The 22223-nt window shown below is 40.3% G+C and overlaps 1 protein-coding gene across 1 annotated transcript in view; it reads left to right on the top strand.

Moving 5' to 3' along the window:
* Nucleotides 1-22223, top strand: part of pde1cb (phosphodiesterase 1C, calmodulin-dependent b) — a 144302-nt gene that overhangs the window by 5259 nt on the left and 116820 nt on the right. The window contains 2 exon segments of the mRNA XM_036556098.1: nt 4261-4311; nt 7758-7929. Coding sequence (XP_036411991.1) covers nt 4261-4311; nt 7758-7929 — 223 coding nt within the window.

Genomic DNA, 22223 nt, shown 5'->3' with positions numbered 1-22223 from the left:
GTTTTTGTTATGTGTCGCCACAGACTGTCCGGGCGCTGCACTTACCCACTTCCAAGTTCCGCCTTTTGCATTCTGTCAACATTGCGTTATAAATTAAATATTTAGAAAATAATTTTTTGACATTTATGAATCGATTCAGAATCGTTCACGTCCGCATCGCGATACATCTAAGAATCGAGTTTTTCTCGCACCCCTAAAATATATATATATATATATAAAATGTGTGTGTGTGTGTGTGTGTATGTGGGTATATATGTATATATATATATAGGTATATATTAACAGATATATATATATATATATATATATAGGTATATATTAACAGATATATATCTGTTAAACTTATAATAGCTTATCCTTGTAGCTCCAGTGAAAAACTACAGAAGCAAACATGAGGCACCAAACATGTCTCGGCTGTTAGACTGCAGTTAGTATAAGGAGAAAATTGTGTAAATTCGATTTTTCACCACACTCTTCCTTCAAAGATGGGGTAAATGCTCTGTGTCTGGCTATAATCACCGGTAAATAAGCTTCCTCAGGGTTTAATATTAACTCAGAGCACTGTCCAGCATTGTAATATTTCATGCGTATAAAACGCTGCTATTTTGCTTCTTTTTGGTTTTTGAAGGCGCTGCAAGAAATAGTAATGGCAAAAAACTGATTGGTTGCAAAATGTAACGGAGCTCTATTCACACTTTCCCCATATAACACCCTCTGGCATTTTCAAACATCTGGCTGTCGCCATGGTAACGTGGCCCTGGCTGGGCAGGGTGGGGGTTCTCCGTGGGCGGTGTGTTTTCTGCTGGGTTTAGTGGAGCGTGCCTCGCGCCGCCTTCTCCTGATTCTCGGCCCTGCAGGACCCCCTGCCGGGGAAAGTGGGCTGACCCGGACCGCTCACCTATTTCATCCCACTGACTTTAACCTCCTGAGGCTTTCCTCTAATTATACAGGGGATGGAGCTGAACGCAGCTGGCTGTGACCAGTGGGATCGTGTGGGCTTTAATGCAAGGATGGAAAGGGAAGGACAGATTTATGGTGGACCTCTACACAAAATAATTTGCACTTTTTTATATTTTGCATATACAATGTACATATATATGTGTATATATATATATATATATATATACACCGATCATGCATAACATTATGACCACCTCCGTTTCTACTCTCGTTGTCTATTTTATCAGCTCCACTTACTATATAGGTGCACTTTGTAGTTCTACAATTACAGACTGTAGTCCATCTGTTTCTCTGCATACTTTGTTAGCCCCCTTTTACCCTGTTCTTCAGTGGTCAGGACCCTCATGGACCCTCACAGAGCAGGTACTATTTGGGTGGTGGATCGTTCTCAGCACTGCAGTAACACTGATGTGGTGGTGGTGTGATAGTGTGTGTTGTGCTGGTGCGAGTGGATCAGACACAGCAGTTTTTAAACACCTCAGTCTCACTGCTGGACTGAGAATAGTCCACCAACCAAAAATATCCAGCCAACAGTGTCCAGTAACCACTGATGAAGGACTAGAGGGTGACCAACACAAACTGTGCAGCAGTAGATGAGCTATCGTCTCTGACGTTACATCTACAAGGTGGACTGACAAGGTAGGAGTGTCTAATAGAGTGAACAGTGAGTGAACACAGTGTTTGAAAACTCCAGCAGCACTGCTGTGTCTGATCCACCACCACGTCAATGTTACTACAGTGCTGAGAATGATCCACCACCCAAATAGTACCTGCTCTGTGAGGGTCCATGGGGAGTCCTGACCACTGAAGAACAGGGTAAAAGGGGGCTAACAAAGTATGCAGAGAAACAGATGGACTACAGTCTGTAAGTGTAGAACTACAAAGTGCACCTATATAGTAAGTGGAGCTGATAAAATGGACAATGAGCGTAGAAACAAGGAGTGGTCATAATGTTATGCCTGATCGGTGTATGTACGTACGTACGCACACACACACAGTTACAGAGTGGGATGCTGAGTGCTGAGAAGCATAGTGCATAAAGTTCCAAACTTCCTCAAACATCAGAACAAAAACATGGGATTGGATTTCTATGGCTGGACAGCTGCATGCAGGCCTTACATCACCAAGCACAATGCCAAACTTTGGATGGAGTGGTGTAAAGCATGCTGCCATTGGACTTTGGAGCAGTGGAAATGTATTCTGTGGAGTGACAAATCACGCTTCTCTATCTGGCAGTGTTATGGACAAGTCTGGGTTTGGTGAATGCCAGAACAACGTTGCCTGTCTGAATGCATTGTGCCAACTAAAAAGATTGGTGGAGGAGGGACAATGCTTCATGGTTGTTTTCAGCGGTTGGTCTAGGCCCCTTAGCTCCAGTGAAGGGAAATCTTAATGCTTTCAGCCCACCAATCCATTTTGGACATTTATATGCTTCCAACTTTTTTGGGAAGGCCCTTTTCTGTTCCAGCATGACTGAGCCCCAGTGCACAAATCAGGGTCCATAAAGTCATGGCTGGGTGAGCTTGGTGTGGAGGAACTTGACTGGCCCTCACACATCCGTGACCTCAACCCCATCGAACCCCCTTGGGATGAACTTGAACAGAGATTTCGAGACAGGCCCACAGACACACTCCAAAATCTTGTAGAAAGCTTCCCAGAAGAGTGGAAGTTGTTATAGCTGCAAAGAGGGGACCAACTCCATATTATGGATTTAAAATGGGATGTCATAAAGGTTCCTGTAGGTGTAATGTGTAGGTGTCCCAATACTTTTGTTCATGTAGTGTGTGTGTGTATGTGTATAAGCACATATACACGCACACTGTGTATATGTACTTTATATATATTATATGCAATTATGATATACATGTATACATTATATACTGTTATTACTTATGAAGTATTTATTGCATATTGTCCAGCATAGTCTGAAGTTGCTGTAGGTATTGCTTTAAAAAGCAGTTTAAAAAGTACTTGAACTATTTTATACCAAATTAAATGAACGTGTGGGCACGTATATTTCCCACCCTGCACATAATGCAAGGGTTTTTCTATCTTGTACAGCAGTAAGCTAATAATCACACAGTGCTGATACACAGTTTTGCTGCTTCTCAGCTGCTACCTGTTAGACACTTGTTATGCTTCAACTCAACTTCAACCAGTCATGATGTCATGGTGCACGGACTATAGTGATCTTGGAAAACACAACTTAACTGAATGCTGCGGCTCCTCATATGCAGAGCAGCAGAGGAGGTTCCACCCAAATATTATTACTGTGGGAGGGTGGAAAGATTTTATGAAAAATAATCCTCAAAAATATGTATCTGATATATAGACCTTTTCTCAACGCCCCCCCTCTGACACCCTCTGATCTCACAAGCACCGGGTTGAGAATCACTGATAAATCATCAGTGTTTTATCAGTGATGATTTATCAGTGATTAGTCATCAGCAGTGTAGGCATCGCACATGTTTCCTCTGTTAGAAGGATTCTGTGGCCAGATCATTCTGATTGGTTCACGTTTTTAAAACTTGTAATGTGTTGTGATAGTTCTTAAAGAAACTTGAAAACCAATTGAATAGTGTCACTGTAAGCTCAAAGATACCATTATTATACTAGTCTACATTATAGACATATTAGTATACCACACTTTATACCTTCTACACTCCTTTTATGAATGTATGTCTATGTGAAATGATTCCTTTCACACTCCTCTTATGAATGTGTCTATGTGAAAGAATACCTTCCACACTCCTCTTATGAATGTGTCTATGTGAAATAATACCTTCCACACTCCTTTAATGAATGTGTCGATGTGAAAGAATACCTTCCACACTCCTCTTATGAATGTGTGTCTATGTGAAATAATTTCTTCCACACGCCATTTATGAATGTATATCTATGTGAAGTAATTTTGTAACAAATATAGTGTAAATTTTTAAAAACTCAGTTTGAAAGTTTTCAGCCTTCTTGATTTGTGTGTTGTTTTATCTTTTGGTCTATTGCACTTTGGCTGTCTAAGACAAAAAGTTTAGGCACCCCTGGTCAGTGTGATTGCATAAAGAGGCTTGTGGGCTGAACACCCCCTTGTATGATGTGTTTGTGTGGTGGGTTTTTTTCAAAGCAAAATGTTGTGATGCTTTCATGCATGCCATTTTATTGATTTCCCTTTAGGGAACGCAAAGCTTTGAAGCTGTGAGGCCTGTTTTAATAGTCGTAAAACACTTTCACACACAAACACTCTTACATCTCTTTACTCAGGCTGTTTCTATTTCTTCTCTCTCCCTCTCTCTCTCTCTCCAGTGGCTAATGAAGATGGAGAAAGCAACAGCAGGCCACTGGCAACGTTTGCACGTAAGTGTTTTCCCTTGAGAAAATGGAAAAAAGGCACCACCACCACCACCGTCACCAACAAAGGCAAAACAAACAGGAGCCGCAAATAGCACTGCTATCTGAATGCGATCATTTCTCCTCTCACACCCTGTTAAAAAAGGTGCAGGGTCAGCAGAGATTGTGGACCAAGCCAATGAGCTTGCCAAGTTCAAAGCACTGCTTGTTTGATCACTTAGTATAATCTCAGTAAATACGCTTAATATAGATTTAGGAGGGAATTGGCAGAGCTACAAAAACACAAATGCTGTAATGACTGCGTCTCACCACTAGATGGGGGCAGCGCAGCATTTAGGCACTATTTTTGTGGCCAGTGTTCCTAAAACACAGTGTGAGGGTACAAACTGTTCACTGTTTTTTTTTACAGACTTCTTACAGGCAGTTTCAGTAAAGATTAATGTCTGATTAAAACAATCCTGTATGACCTTTCTTAGCAGATCGCAGATCTACAGAATGTCAAGGTTTGTACATTGTAAAGTTTACAGACAATCAGTAAGCAAGTTAGCTTTGGTTGTCAACAGGCCAACTGTCATCTTAAAGTCAACCTGAAATCAAAATGGACCTTGTTTACCTTGTTAAATTGTAAAATTTTCATGTCCATGGTCTCATTAAGCGCAGTCCATTGTTTCATATTATTCAAAGGGCAAAATTCTTGATTATCTGTCAACTGTAGTGAGTTTTGCATGCCTCTAAATGCCGTCTGAGATTTGGTTGCGTCCCTGTGCTCCAGCGATTCTACGATTGCATCTTAGCATAACCCATCACCCTGACCAATCATCAAGCAAAAACACCCATTATCACCTCTGCTCCCGGCTGCACGAACATGTATGTCAGCAGACGACCTCCTTTCTTCTGCTCTCTTTATGTTCTCACTGTCAGTTTTTGGGCTGGTTGTAAAGTAACTGGAGACAAACTGTCACCCCAGAACTTATACATCCAATCCATAACCAAAAAGGCAACCCAGATCTACAAGGTCGCTGCTCATGCGCTTCTTTTATCATTCCAGCTGCTGCAGAAGATCACAGCTCTGCTGTGACCTTTATGAATAAGGACATAATAAATAACCCTCCTACATAGTTCATATGCATAGTTGCTGTAGGTTTTTTAAATATTTATTTTTTAAGTATTTATGTGCCAGATTGCCAAAGACAAATTTCCATTTTATGCAAATTTAGTGGACAACAAAGTTATCTTATCTTATAATCAGTTGTGAGTTATTTCAGTTTGTTTACGCTGAAAACCTGTGTGCATGTTAACAGGAGTGAGATATTTGGCAGAATAGTTTTCTAGTTTTCTGCTGTGCTGAGAGGCTGTGAGGGGGTGCACACACACACACTCACACACTCACACACACACACACACACCACACACACACACACACTTTTAGAAATAAAGGTATGAAACTGTCACTGGCGCAGTCCCACCTCTTGTCACTGGGGTGGTTCCCTCAAGGGTACATCTCAGTACCTTTAGTCAGGGAACGTAACTGTATTCCATTGAAATACTATTTTCCAAGTTGTACAGTTGGACTCCACACACCCCGTCTCGTCTCCAGGCTTTTTATTTTATTGTTCTGTTTAAAAACATTAGGCTATGAAAAGATACAAATGCATACTTTTCACCTGGAAAAACTTACTTTATAACTTAAAGGTGCACAATTGGACCTTAAAACCACTGCTGTACCTTTGAGGGAACATTTACGTTGTTTGTGCCTTGATGAACGAAAAACTGTGCCTGCACAGCACCTTTATTTCTAACAGTGTACAGTCCATATCTTGCTCAAATGTTGGGTATACACATATTTATTTTATGTGACTTCTTTTTTCCTCAAGTCTTTTTCTCCTGCTTTTGCAGTGAAAGGGTAAGAAACGTGAGAACAATGTTCATGCTCACAGGCTAGCCTGCTAAGTGGCACATCACCTCATCCATGTCTTAAAAAGTAAGAAGAAAAATACATATTTAAATCAAGCTTTGCAGCAATTGATGAATCATATTTTAGAAACTACAGTAAAAACACATCAGAATATTGTTGTACTTCATTTTTTGACAAAATCTACTTATTTTTATTTATTATTTTTCTTTAGCTTTTATGTAAAACAGACAAATCCTGCTGATTGTCTGAGGCCCAATCCCATTTCTTATTTTTACCCCTACCTCTTGTTTTCGGGAGTCACCTTGGAAATGAATTTTAAGGGGTAGTGCTTAAAATCTTCCTCTACGGAATGGGACGACCCTTAAACACAAAAGTTCATTACTTTATTAACAGGCTACTAGCGGTGCTCTGTAGGTGACTCTGGCAGTCTGCAGTGATAGCAGAGGAGGGTAAAGTTCAGCTCCTCACTGCTGGGTTTTAGTTACATTTAGCACATCATATGCCTTCAAAGAAGGGGGACAATTATTTATTATCGCCCACCGCTAATTCTTCAGTGATATGAAGCTGAAGTCAGCTATTCACCAGCTTCTTGTTAAAACTTTCCTGTTTCACCTTTAATGGAGCAGCAGTTACATTCTGGCACTTAAGCCATCAGTACTGCTGGACTATTTAAGGTGGAACGGGACATTTGGCTAGCTAGCTACTGAGACGTTAGCATACTATTAGCGATTTGTTTACGCTTGTTATGAGGTAAAGGATCATAATACATTGAAACGACATTAAACTAAGACAATCCAATGGTTATTGTAATTTTTAACTGAAAAAATACTCAAATTTGTGGTTTTCTTTGGTCGCTTGCGCCGCCATCTTGCCAATTTTTCTTTTTTTTTGTTTCCATTAACACTCCGTTTGGAGTGTGCCTCTGAAAAAGCTCCATTTGGAGAGCCATGTAGCCCTAACACTTCACCCTACCTTTCTATCTCAACAAAAATCGGGACACCCTACCCCCTGGGCATAAACGCCCAAAACAGAGGGGTAAGGGCTAAGTGGTAGGGGCAAAGGGGTGGAATGGGATTGGGCCTGACTCTGTGTTCATTCCAGAACATGCTTTTCCTGATCTAGTCAAATCCTGAAGAATAAATTCATGTCCCACCCACAGTTATTTCCCCCTTGAGTGTCCCGTTGCACTTGGAAATACTTCGCATTAAGGAAGAAAAATGCATTATGATTTTCAGTTCATGTTGACTTTAAAAGACATTGCAATGAAATCCTAAATCTTAGCCTATGAAAGCAAAACATCTTTTTCCTCTGATACGCCTCTGCCTTAAAAAGCACTAAGGGTATAATTATTTAGTTTATTATATGAATAATTGACCTTCATTAGTCTTACTTAGACATTTTACCTTACTTTTCAGTAACTTACGGCGCAAAACAAGCACAAATCTTCACTTGAGTCATTAGAGTGCTAAACAAATGAACATTTGAGAAAAACTCACAGTTGCTAGAAGGGTTTTGGATGTACTGTCTTCTTTCAAAGGTTCCAAATCCCAGAATGCACTGTGGAACTCCATCACTGCTGGAATGGGCGTCAAGGAAAAGGTCAGGGGTCAGAAGAGCATCCTTGATGACCCCCGCAGCCCTGAGGAAATACTGGCCGAGGATTTTCCACCCGCAGATGGACCGGATGCAATGGAGAAGACCGCCGTGAGGTTCAGTCACTTTCTTTATCTCTCTTGCTCTCTCCCACTCGCTCTCTCTCTTTCTCAGGGGTGCCTAAACTTTTTGTCTTGTGCAGTGCTGCGAAGTGTAATTTTGAAGGTTGGGCAGGGCCGAAAAGGCAAAACAGTATACGAATAAAGAAGGTTGGTGGGTTGTAATTTCTTAGGCTTGTGATTTCGCATGTCTCCATGGAGACACTTGGGTCAAGTTCACGTTTATCGACGAGGCACACAGCCTTGCTTTTAAATTCAGTGAAAGGATGTCTTTTCACACCAGTGATCTCTAAATGACATTTCGGATAGACTAGCTTGTAAAAGATTAGGCCCCATCGATAGACCACATTGTACTATCAATGTTTCACCTTTAAAAATCCTATTTAGTCCAAGCTTAGGCTTAATCTTGGTCTGGGAAATCGGCCCATAGTATAACGTTATAAAATAATTCAAATCTATGACCTTGTCTGCAATGCAGATGCAGCAATATATACACTCACTGGCCACGTTATTAGGTTCACCAACGTAGTATCTACAGTCACTGTCCATTTTATCAGCTTCCCTTACCATACAGGAGCACTTTGTAGTTCAGCCATTACAGACTGTAGTCTGTATAGTTTCTTTCTATACTTTGTTAGCCTATGTTTACCCTGTTCATCAATGTCAGGATGCCCACAGGACCCCTACAGAGAGCAGGTGGATGATTCTCAGCACTGCAGTGACACTGACGTGGTGGTGGTGTGTTAATGTGTGTTGTGCTGGTACGATTGGATCAGACACAGCAGTGCTGCTGGAGTTAGTTAAACACTGTGTCCACGTACTGTCCACTCTACTCTACATACCTACCTTGTTGGCCCACCTTGTAGATGCGTAGTCAAAAAGTCAAAAGAAATGAACTCATCTGTTACTGTACAATTTGTGTTGGTCATCCTCTAGTCCTTCGCCAGCGGTCAAAGGACGCAGCCTACAGGACGCTGTTGGCTGGATATTTTTGGTTGGTGGACTATTCTCAGTCCAGCAGTGACACTGAAGCAGATTTGCTGCTGTGTGTGATCAGCATTCCTTTGGGGTCCTGGACTGGGTTGCACCAGGTTTGCGTAAGTTTATACTTCAGTTTGGGCGTGAAGTCTTTACTAAGTCTTTAGCTACACTAGTTAGTTTCAAACTATCCTTTTATTAAATTTGGTTGCACCTTTGAAACGTGACGGCAGCTGCTCTGACTTTTTCAGTGGAAAAATATCCAGCATAGAAGAGGACGATGTGCACAAGTTAAACTGAATAAAACTAATTATCTACAGCCGCTGTCTGTTTATTCTTTAATATTTCCCTGAGAAAACCAAATATGCAGCTTTTTAAATGACAATTTCTGGATAACCGACACAATGGCAGCCTCAGTTTAGCCGTTTGGGCAGCTGCTGAGTCTCACTGAGCTGGAGTTGTGGGTATTCAGCTTCATGCTCGGTGTTAAAACCAGGGTGATGATGAGAGCTGTAAGTAAAATCGCAGTGTATAGCGTTTAGAGTTTTTGGCTTTGTTAAAAAAGTCATGTTTTTGGTCTTTTTTGTGCTTTCTATGTGGTTTCAGGTGGCTTCCCCAAAACTTACACCTGCTCAAGGGGAAGTGTAAATATTTAGTAACTGCTAAGCTCAACGTTAAAACTAGTTTGTGTGGTTCAACCCGTTCTGATTTAGTAATGCATAAACCTGAACTTAGTTACGTTACACTTACGTTACAACTAGCTGAATGTTACACACAGCTGGTGCAACTGGCCACTGACCTTTGAAAAACAGGTTAAAGAAAGGCTGACACAGTATGCAGAGGACTACAGTCTGTTATTATAGAACTACAAAGTGCTCCTATATGAAGTCGAGCTGATAAAATGGACAATGGCTCTAGATACTGTGTGAATGAACCTAATATTGTGACAAGTGAGTGTATAGATTGTTGCACCTGCATTGCAGACAATGTGTGGCATCAAGGGTCATAGCTTTAAATTATTATGTGACATTACACTTTTGGCCAGTTTCCCAGGCCAAGATTAAACCTAGGCCTGGACTAAATAGGATATGAAACTCCACTGACATTACAGTGTGGTCTATCGATGTGGCTTAGACCATGCGATGCCCTAAATGTTTTGTTACTAAAACTAAAAAAATACATTTATTCTCTCATTTGGAGAGGTGAGAGGAAAACGTGGTTGCTCCAGTGCTGCTCTTTGATGGCTCAGGAGACTTAACAGGGATTTTCCTAAAATTCCTTAGGAGAAGTAGCATTAGACAAAAAACAGACTTTTGCCTGTATGTCTGTATTCTTCTAAAGGAGACTTTGGCAAATTGTCATGTAAAAGTGAGTCCCAACCCTCGCCTGGAGGCACACAGCCCTGCTCATTTTAGTTAGTGCTGCTTTAACATACCCACTTCAACTCAGTAAGGGGTTGTTAATGAGCTGATTAGTTGGATCCGGTGTGCTGGGGGCAGGGAAAAACACTGACATGTTCAGGGCAGTGTGCCTCAGGACCAGGGACTGGAAAACACTGGTGTAGAAAAACTACTGAGGCCCTGTTCGTGCTTGGTTTTAACATCCATCTTGAGTGATCTGGTCTTAAGTGGACAGTGAGACATGTAGCTCTTTACACCTGCCATTTCTATGTATCTCGAATGTGTCTCCAGTGATTGGATTTTGGGACTGGAGGAAGGGTACCACTCCTGTTTACCGTGTCAGTCTCGGTGTCAGATGAAAATGCACCGCCAGTCCATGTTTGTATAAATGAAAGTGCTGCTATAAATGTTTGCACCACATGAACTGATAACGTGACATAGACCAATGGTACAGGATATGAAAAATTCTGCTACGCAGCTGTCGTCGTCTTTGCCATTATGACGCAGCTGATTAAGGTGGTCATTTAATGCTGTCGAATTCTCTTCAGATGCTTTAGCTTGCACACCACTAATGTTACGTGGTCATATACGTCCCTAACCGCCTCCCAAGGTGGTTTGAGTGATTGGATAACAATGTACCCTGCAAAAAATGGTATATTATGAAGTGAAATGATCTTAAAATCTAGTCGATATATATCTAGTCAATGGTTGTGCACTTATTATAAGATTGTCTAGCTTATTTCTAGACATTATTTACTTGTGTTAAGTAAATTAAAGTCAATTATTTAATTTTGTTCAGTAAAATGATCTCACTATACTGATAGATAGTTGCTGGCTTAAAGCACATTTCTTAAAACAAGCAAAATTATCTGCCAGTATAGTGAGATAATTTCACTTAATAAAATTACTTAAAAAATGTATAAAATGTCTACAAATAAGCCAGACAATCTTGTATTAAGCTTAATCTCAACATAAGAAATATTAGATTTATCAACCGTATTTAAGATCATTTTAGTTTACAAGATACAGTTTTTTGCAGTTCATCTCCAAATTGTACGCCGTTCACATCTGCGCTTGACACTGTCCACTTTTGATTGGATCACCCAGGCCAAGTGTGAACGGGGGCCTTAGATACTAAGGAGATCTGTTCTTCTATTTTTCTTTCCTATGAGGAAGGGACAGGGCATTAGGGCAGTTTTCTGGTGGACCAAATGCCCTTGGGGGCAAACTTTATGTGGCCCTGCTCTCTCTCTCTCTCTTTCTCTCTCTCTCTCTCTCTCTCTCTCTCTCTCCTTCTCCTTGCTTTCTTTCTGCTTTTGGCAAAGAAATTCATGTTTTGCATTTGCACACAAATTTGGCTATTGCTTTATATTTGCACACAATGGTTTGACCCCTCTGCCCCCCCCACACACACACACATACGCGGTCTGGGCTGACCTTGTTACTTCTGATGGATCTAATTAACAAGCTGTGTCCTTCTCCGCTGATGCATGTTACCTACTTACTTCATTGGCGTCATTCGATGCTGTTGGTTTGGCCCCATTTAAATACACACCCACACACGTCCACACACACTGTGAATGAAGGAGTTTGCACAGGGACAATTGATTCAGTGTGGTTACGGAAAGTAAGCAATGAGGTCATTTGTTGCATATTGAGCAGCGAGCTGCGTGCGACAGGCTTCACTCTAGAACACACTGATTGATTGGGCCAAATGCCACCGCTGTCATGATGTGCTATTTGGAATAATAGAATAAAGTACATGCTTTGAGAGAGAGAGAGAGAGACATGAATTTCAACAAAGCTTCCCCAGGAAGCCCCCTCAGTGGCCTTGGGGGGTCTATACTTTGTCCCTAGAGTGAAAAGCACTAAAGCTACAAGAGCAAAATCAACAACTACATCCAGCAAATGCCAGAAGGCAGCCAGTCCTCCTGATATTATATGGGTATGTGCATTTTGATAGTAGGTTTCAGACGCTTGATCTCTCTTTTTGGCGCTTGAATGACAACTGGTGACATGATAGCTGGGTTTCTTTTTACATTAAGTTTTGCAAGCTTAAAAAAATCAGCTCATTTTCAGTAAGTTGACTTAATGCAGCTAAAGCTTTAATGTAATTTCCTGTTAAAAACCTAAGATATAAGTTTTGCTGTATCAAATAAAAAAGTTATGTTTAACACATTTCAAAGCAGAATTTCATCAGTGGTCATAACATACAGATAGTTTACCAATATTATCTAGTTTCTTATAATTCTGTATATCTTATATTTTAGCTGAAGTTCAAGCCAGGAAGAGTTTTGCTGACCTTTGTAAAATACCATTGATAACTGCCATTTCCATCACCTACTATTTTTTATTTGCAGCATATCAAGAAAGCTGCAGCTGTCTGTTGTTTTATCTCGGCACAGTTGTCTTTGTGGGGTATGAATTGTATGAATTGTTTGTCATCAGCCCTGTCCTTTATCCCTTATTGCTAACAGATTATTGATTAGAGTTATATATATATATAAGCTCACTTTTTTTCAAATGATAACATGTATCATTCTCAGTACTGCAGTAACACTGACATGGTGGTGGTGTGTTAGTGTGTGTTGTGCTGGTACGAGTGGATCAGACACAGCAGTGAGACGATAGCTCATCTGCTGCTGGACAGTTTGTGTTGGTCATCCTCTAGTCCTTCATCAGGATGCTGTTGGCTGGATATTTTTGGTTGGTGGACTGTTCTCAGTGCAGCAGTGACATTGAGGTGTTTAAAAACTCCAGCAGCACTGCTGTGTCTGATCCACTCAGACCAGCGCAACACACTCTAACACACCACCACCACATCAGTGTTACTACAGTGCTGAGAATGATCCACCACCCAAATAGTACCTGCTCTGTGAGGGTCCATGGGAGTCCTGACCACTGAAGGACAAGGCAGAAGGGGTTCTAACAAAGTATACAGTATACACAGCATTAATTTTTATAATGAATGTTAGTTAGCTATACGAGCTTATCTTAGCCATACGAGCTAGGTTACTACTACTGGCGGTGGGTAACCTTAATGACTGCTAATGTTAGCTACGTTTACCCACTTTCTCCCTATTTATCCGCTAAGACATAGCTAAAACACTGTAACATCATTGAAGTTAGTTCCAGCAGAATGGATTATTCTCTTACCAAATGTTTCATCTCCTTTCTTCACTTTCGATGTGAGAAATAATATTCAGTATTTTAAACACACTTAAGCCACTTTTAAACAAAGTTTCTGCTCAGAACTGGATTACCAAGGAAATGGGTGTAGCCCATTGATCCATATTATAGCTCTGCACGGACATGAACCCGAACTTAACCCAGACCCACAACTTTCAGACCTGAGACCCGACAGGTACTGCTGAATTTGAAACCTGAATGACTGCATCAATGGTAAAATTACTATAAAAGCTCAAAATACTGTCAGCACCTCTACACTGTATGTGACTAATGTGCTTTTTATCTAATGTAGCGACCAGGTCATAATGTTTCCACAGTGAAGACTATAGTTCTTCTTTAGTGAGCTTTCTTTCTATTTCATCCCAGGTTACCAAAACCATTAGCTAGACTTTGTTGCACACATGCTGTATTAGAGAGAAAGAGAGAAAGAGCGAGAGTAAGAGTTTGCAAATTGTATGTAGTTGTAATAAAATAACACACAAATCTACCACAGAATCAGTCATAAGAAAACAAAATCAAGCGAGATGTTGCGGGGTCCTGACGATCAAGTAGCCGACCTCTAATCCATATATAATTGACGTTGTTCTGCTTCAGATGGATTTTTGTCCGTCGGGCATGTCATAATTCTGTTCTGTTATCTGGATTACGACACCTGTAGGCCTATACTATTCTTCCTTCCCTAGACTTCTAGCTAACTGTAAAAGTCCCCCTCTCTCCAGTGGAAACTGTGCCTGTGCTTCTCAGTATTTGCTGTCTCTGTGTTTTTCTCTCTGCTGTACACTTCCAAAAATCACTATAGTTGTTTATTTTGGTTTGTACAGTAGCTTGTGACCTTTGACCCTGCAGGTCAGTTCTTCCCCACACTTTGCCACCCCCAGGCTGTTGCTTTACCTTCCTGTGAAGGGAGAGAGAGGGAAAGCAATTTTCTGCTTGGCTAGGGGCCAGCACAGGGCCAGAAAGTGGGACAGACCCCAAAACTGTACTGTTCATCAAGTACACAGACACACTGATATATTCACACACACACACATGGGTGGCTCCTTTGTGCCCATACATTTTGCTGTGTTTCAGGCTAACCTGAAAACATGACTTCTATTAAAGTGGCTCTTTGTGCATTTTTGTTGAGTGAGCCAAACACATCACGCACAGCTTCTACTGCACCTTCATTTACAATATGATGGATTTGCATAAAAAAAACACCAGAAGTGCATAGACTGATAAATGCTTTAAAGTGTCCATTAGATTTGAAGCAGCATACATAGCCACCCCTTTAGTCAGGCAAACACTGTGATTGTACAGTATAAACCAGAAGAGAACCTTCAGAGTCTTCTAGGCTCTCCGAGAAGGACTAATGATTTCTGTGAAATAAAACAATTTGCATGTCTGTAATTTTTAGTTCATTTTTCTTTTTTTTATTTTTACCCAATTTTCTCCCCAATGTAGTCATTGCAAATTCCGTCTGATATCTAGGTTTCCCCCATTCACGTGATGCCTCCAAGCTGGAGGATAAAGGCTTGTTCACGCTTCCTCCGAGACATGTGAAGTCAGACACCACATGTTTTCAAATTGCTGCTAATGCTACATCATTGGACAGCTGAACACACTTGAAGGATAACGCTAAGTGCCAATAATGTTATCTTAGCAACAGATGCCTACGATGGCAAGCATCACTCTGAGTGATGATGGGAGAGAGTGAGGCCAGTTATGCTATTTTGGATTCCTGGCTACGGATGGCTATGTCATCGTTGGGGACTGAACTCATGATCTCCTAATTATAGGGCCAAAGTTAATTTTTATTTAATATATTTGCCATGCTTTTTGTATGTAAACTATGACTTATTGCAGTAATACTCATTTCTTTGTGAAATTTTGGTTGGAAACAAAAGAAAAACCCAAGGGAAAATGATCCAATCAGGACTTTTTCTAAGTGTTATCCTAAGACAGCTCTCCCGTTGGTTAGGACTTCAGGAGCTGAAGTGAAGGCCTTACATATTACATTAACTGCTACAATAACAGGAGCTGACAGAAGAGTCAACTAATCACATTTTCATTTCCAATGGGTGGGATCAATTTAGTAAAGAAAAGATGTCACTTAAGGCCTTCTGGAAGTCCTGGATACATCGCTGACTTGCTAATACCAGCCATAGTATGACAAGTTTTCAGTTAGTTGTTAGAAAGTGGCAGCAGCTCTATGCCAGGACTCTTTACTGAGTCACGGTTAAAACTGCTATGTGCATGTATATGCATGTATATGCATAAAATATATGTTAAAACGTGGAATGCATTTTGCATGTCTTTAAACCTAGAACAAATAAAACATATTCACATGAATTGCCTTTTGCTTAGTAATAACATACTCCTAGAGTCCCATAGGAGTGCTAGCAGAAATTAACATTATTGATTTTGACATTTGTGGCCCGAACTGAAGGCATAGTCATGTCAATGGGATAAACTCATAAAACCAACTGCATGCTAGGTAGTTCATGTTTAGAAGTGCCAGTGTTAGTAAAAAGCAGCTGCCTTTAACTACAAAGCTAAGATGTCCTCATTGACTGGAGCACTTTTATAAAGTGAGTTTGGAGGAGAATTATCTGCCAAGAGCAGCAGACCTGAATTCCTTTCATGAAGTCATTTCAAACCAGGCCACTTGGCTGTTTTGTACAGTACAGTTTTCACCCACTGGCATATAGTTTGCAGACACGCATACACATACATACATCTTCACTTTGATCACTTTGGAGAACTTGTAATTGAAGGCACTGGCATTTTCACTGACAAGGACAGTCAAAGACAAAAACCATTGTCTCAAAAATATTCTTAAAATGTTCACCCACCCACCCACAGTTCGACGGAAATCACATGTTTAGTGTCTGAAGTTTGCATCTTTAGTTTTGCACTGGAGCTATTAGGCTAATGTAGCTAACAAGCATTGGAAGTTAATCTACCTGTTAGCTTTAAGTAAACTGTATGACTAAAGCATAGACCACTGAAGTTGTGCGACGTAGTTTGTGTTACGCCCATATTCAGAACTCAGGGTCTAAGCTTGATTTCTCTATGGGCAAAATAAATGAAGTTTTCATCATACTAATATTGCTACAATTATTAAAATGTCCTACTATAGTGTATATTTGTAGACAGCTCCCTACATAAAACCTCTTGGTAAAATCACCTTAACAAAAATATATTACCAGCATTAAAACTATGAAGCTGAAGTTGGCTTCTTATTTGCCAGCTTCTTGTTTGAATTTTTATGTTCCAACTTAAATGGTGCAGCACTTATATTCTGGTGCCTGAGATGTTACAATAACTGTTGCACCATTTAAGGTAGAATATATTTAATATATTTTATATATATTTAATGCTGGTAGTATGTTTTTGTTAAGGTGATTTTTCCAAGAGGTTTTATGTAGGGAGCTGTCTATAAATATACACTATAGTAGGAAATTTTAACAATTGTAGCAATATTATTACGATGAAAACTTCAGAAAATAGCACCAGCATTAAAAGAATAATTAGGATATTTTTATAACCTAAATTAGCTTATCAAAGGATAAGTAGTGATGTTAAGCCGAGTCTGCATAGAATAACCATTAAAAACACAAAACGTTTAACAAAACGAGTTACAATACTGTGCTTATGATATAAGAAGTTTGGTAAGACCACTCGATGACGGTTGTATCACTTTGTGGTTTGTCAGCCTTCTTCAAGGATGCCTTTAAGAGTATTAAAAGAAGTGAAAATCACTTTCAGTCTAGTTATGTTAAGCAGTGTAGCCTGAGTGCAGGTCAGCTTGTAGGGCTACCACACTGGCAAAGCATGCTGGTTTACATGGGTTTTTAAGGAGGCTGCCAGTGTAATGACATCAATTTGGTGTACAGCAGCATTAGCTGACATGTAGCAATATTCATATTTTGACTCTTTGATAACCTTGTAATTTAGAGGACCCAGTGATATTTGAGAGAAAATGTTCACAGGACAAAATGTTTTAGCTTTGGAACATTTTTGATTAACTGTAAAATGCGATAGAGGCAATTTTAGAAAAACTCCATTCATTTTTCAGGTTCCTTTAAATGGCCATAAGAACATGGCGCCAACTACAGAATGACAACATGACTTCGGTGGTTTGTTACACACTTGCCCCAATGGTGTTAAGTTGTTATTTGGTTTCTGATACCGTATGACATACACTTCATCTATAAAAATGGACAAAATTCAGGCCTCAAGATTTATTTAGCTTACTTTAGAGGAAAAATATGCAAATGTTTTATTGCTTTACAACATCAGAGGTTTAGGTTCACATGTCAGTTGCTAGTGCTTTACTGAAGCAGTGACACCAGCCTAACCACTCAGAGTAACAAAGCATCTGATTATACCCCTAACCCTTTGTATTCATTTGCATATCAGGACTGAGAGCCCTCTACCTCGATGGACCATCTTTGTGAAGATAATAATACCGTGTTACGTATTTCCCCCATGAGAGTAAGTGGCATTTGATTAGTGCCGCATTAAATATTCATGATAACTTGCCCAGCTGTCCTTAAAGTGGGTGTTATTGATGGTGTGGCCTGCCAGCCCTGTTGGTGTTGAAGTCACAGTATGGCTGGATTGTGCCACAGAGCGTTGCAGTGCCATTAGTAGAGGTGCTGCAATACAGTCCCAGTCATTAGCCGGTGGTTATGGAGCATTTGTTTGTGCTCGTTAAGACCTGTTTGAGCCTTTCATGTGCTGCCATGTGACTAAAGAGGAAAACAAGGTGAAGCAAGTGGGTCTCATCGCTACAGTTATGCATTGATCAAGCTTATTAGTACACTGTGTTACACTGTTTTAGCGTGTTGCACTACTGCCGGATGCCATTAGCAGCAAGAACTACTGAAGCACGCACACACATACACACATGCTCAGAGCTCCAGCTCTGTTTTAAGTTACAGGGTGATTTATTTCCTAGTTAATTGGATGACATGCATTGTGATGAACCGTGTGCTTGATTAATGCATTGAGTCATTCTCAGGCCGTCCACGTTCAAAGCTCCTCCTGACCTGTTAGCTCTGATTCTGCTTCACATCCCAGCATGTCTCAACTGAGAATATTTGTCATTATTAAAAATAATGACTGCACTGAAAATTACCTCAGTTCTCTTCCACTAAAAATTATAGCTGTCTGCTCTGATGGCTTAGTCCTTTTCTCCTTTAAACCTAGTCATACTCATCATCTTTGACAGACATTAGCTGAAGCTAGCTGTTTTGGAACTCCTTTCAATGCTCCCTTCAAAGATTCATCCAGTGCAGGGCTTGGGCTAGAATGCCGGAATGCTATCGCTAGCTTAGTTGTAATCGCTGATCAACAAATGATGAAACTGATGATAGCATAGCTATTTAGATAACACCAAAGCTAGCTAAGATTACACTTGTCCTCCAGAACCTAAAGCTCACTCTAGTAGCATCAGATAGGTTATTATCTCTAGCATTTTTTTAGCTACCACAACAGGTTATGCTAGCTGACATAGTTTGTGGTCAGCTACATTAGCCGGTTAACCAGCTAATGTTAATTTTATCTACTTAGCTACATTAACTGGTTAAAAACCCAAACCAGTGTTCACGTTTGCCTTTGCTCTAGGTCGATCATATTCTTTTCTTACCTATCAATTCTTTCAATTTCTGTTTTTTTCTGTCTTTTTCTTGATTTGGGCAGTGTAAGCCAGTAGCTTGTAACAGTCATCATGGTGACATCATTATGCCCATCAGTAAAGAGAGCCAGTCGCCCCAAACACAACCATTTTTAGTTCCCTAAAGAACACTCAAATAGATGTGTGAGTGAAGAACCTGAAATTTCTTTACCAAGAGTTTTTCCTAGAACCTTTACATTATGCGCAGATTCTGTAAACCTTAAAAAGGTTCTTCAAAACTAAATGTGGCTGCAAAGATTACCACTGAGTGGATAGACTTTTAGACTTTGGTGCAAGTGCAACATGAATGAGGCAAGTAAATACGTGTCCTTGTCATTGTTTGGATATTAGTGCTCCACATCTTCTGCTGTTCCTTCTGTTCACAGAGCCTGGGGCAACAACAGAGACTTATTATTTTGTCAGGGCATATATTTTATTAACAGCTGCTAAAAGTGTTTGGACGTAAAATCTGACCCCACCTTAAACACATTTTTCACACAACAATAATCAGTTGGTTTCACATTTGTATTAACAGTTTATGTACGGGCCGTGCAGGACGTGTAGTCATTTTCTGGCACAATAAGTGCAGTTTGGTTTGCAGGATGGAGAATCACAGCCTTGAATCATTGTTTGAAGAAGGTGGCAGCTGCTTTCACATAAGTTCTCGTGAAAGCAGACATTGCTGCTAGAACATTTGAGCAAAAATGAAAACTGGCAGGCCACTATTATGTGTCTGAATTGAGTATGGTGGTGTTCCAGGGGAAAAAAGTGAAAAACTCAAAGGCTGACACATCTTAGCACTGCAAGGTGGATGCTGCATCCAAAACTGGCCCACTGTTTTGTCAGAGCTGCTTTCCACAAAATAGACTTCAGTAAACATTTCCATAGTGTTTGCCAAGTGTTACTGACAGTAGGCCTAGATTGAACTGACAGTTCATTGTCAGCAGGATGTATTGTCATACATGCATTTCACCAAGTGCTCAAGCACAGTGGGTGTATGTTATACTGTATAAACCCACTGGCCTACAACACTATATACACGTCTAACGTATCATTGCTCTCGGAACAAAACCTTGTACGAATCCGGTTCCAAAAAAGATATGTGAAATTAAAAATGATACAAAAATGGAATATTTGGTGCCGTACCCTGAATATATGCTAATGCCTGCTACACGTTCCAAAAAAAGTTGGGACAGGAGCAAGTTTACCACTGTGTTACATCACCTTTCTGTGCAACTATACAGGGCCTTTGTTTTCAGTGGGAGGCAGTTCTGCGACTGCAGTCAGACCAGTCTAGCACCCGCACTCTGAGTTTACATGTGCAGAATGTTTCTTGCTGTTGTCATGTTAAAACAAGCATGGGCAGCCCTGAAAAAGTCTAGAAGGCATCGTATGCTGCTCCAAAATGTGTTGCATTGCATTGTTGATACTCATTAATACCCCCCGCTCACTTTGAACTTTACGCTGGTAAAGCTTCTTGTCCAGTGTGTTATAGCCTTTAGATAGCTGTGGTAGACTTTGTTTCCTTTTTAGGCCCTTGAATAAAACACAAATGTAAACCTAAGAGGTATCGAGTTCAGACACCTCATAGTTCTTAAATATGAGAATGTATAAAATTAGAAAGAATAAATTGCTTATCAGAAATGCTATTTTAACTTTTCTGACTGTTTGAATATTAAAACATATCTAAATAAAATGCAGTGGGCGACCTAGGAGGGGTTAAAACACGTTAAGCAAAGACTTTCCCCAGTTTTACCAACAGCAGGAGATAAGAGCCAACTTTGTCCTCAGCCTCATCCAGTAAAAGCATAAGCCTCCATATGTCATCTACAGCCGTTCCTCAACACGCTCCACTCATGATGAGTAAGGCGTCTCCTGTGGAGGCAGAGTGTTTTGGCAGCGCAACATCTTTGGCACTGACCTCTTTCATCTACTTAAGCCCTGCTCTGATGAGGTCATATTTAAGGCCCTGGCCCATTCTCTGCCACTTTGGTCTCCTCCTAATGAGATCACTGTCTTAGGGGAATGCCACACGTGAGTATATGGTCATTCATCAACGTGATGAACATGAGAGCTGATAATACAAATCCTCTCATGTCTGTAATTGAATATAAGCCAGCCATTAAAATGCCAAAAACAATCAATAGCTATTTAATATGAATACAGAGACTGTGGATCTAGAGTGACAGATCTTATGAATTATGAGTATAAGTCAAATATGTGCAAAACCTCATATTTCTAAAATGGTAACTTTTCAGGAGAAGGACAAAAATCTCAGCTTTGATTGAAGTTAATGTAAAAACATTTTATTCCATTTGGCCTATTCGTCTTAGAATGTAAAAACTCCAGCAGCACTGCTGTGTCTGATCCACTTATAGCAGCGCAACACACACTAACACACCACCACCACATCTGTGTCATTGCAGTGCTGAGAATGATCCGCCACCCAAAGAATACCTGCTCTGTGGTGGTCCTCTGGGGATCCTGAACATTGAAGAACAAGGTGAAAGGGGGATAACAGAGTGTGCAGAGAAACAGTTGGACTACAGTCTGTAATTGTAGAACTACAGAGTGCACCTATATGGTGAGTGGAGCTAATAAAATGGACAGTGAGTGTAGAAACAAAGAGGTAGTTTTAATGTAATGTCTGATTGGGTGGATGTCCTCTGTCCTTTGCCTGTCATTGATCTAATAGAACTAATAGGGTGACCCACTAGTGTCTGTGTATTACTCCATTCAGCGACTGCTATATAAACATGATCAATACACCTAATTGTGTATCTTTTTATAGACATTCAGAGCTCACTTAGCATGCTGTTTATCACTGTCTGGCTAAATGAGCCTTTACTCATCCCTCATAAGAACCCTTGCATCTTTCTTAACCATTTTGTGTTTTTAGCTTGAAAATCGAAGGATTTGCAAAATTGAATGGTTCCTATGGGATGGTGAATGAATTAAAGAAAGTGTAGCAGGGCTGGCTCTGTCCATGTGAGTGCTGGTAGTATGAAATTCATGTGCTTTAAGGTCAACAGTTGAATCTTTACCAACTTTGCTGGCAAATT

This window comes from Colossoma macropomum, unplaced genomic scaffold (genome assembly GCF_904425465.1).
Source record: "Colossoma macropomum unplaced genomic scaffold, Colossoma_macropomum, whole genome shotgun sequence".
NCBI lineage: Eukaryota > Metazoa > Chordata > Actinopteri > Characiformes > Serrasalmidae > Colossoma > Colossoma macropomum.
The sequence above is the reverse complement of the archived record's forward strand: the minus strand, read 5'-3'. Positions and strand labels throughout refer to the sequence as shown.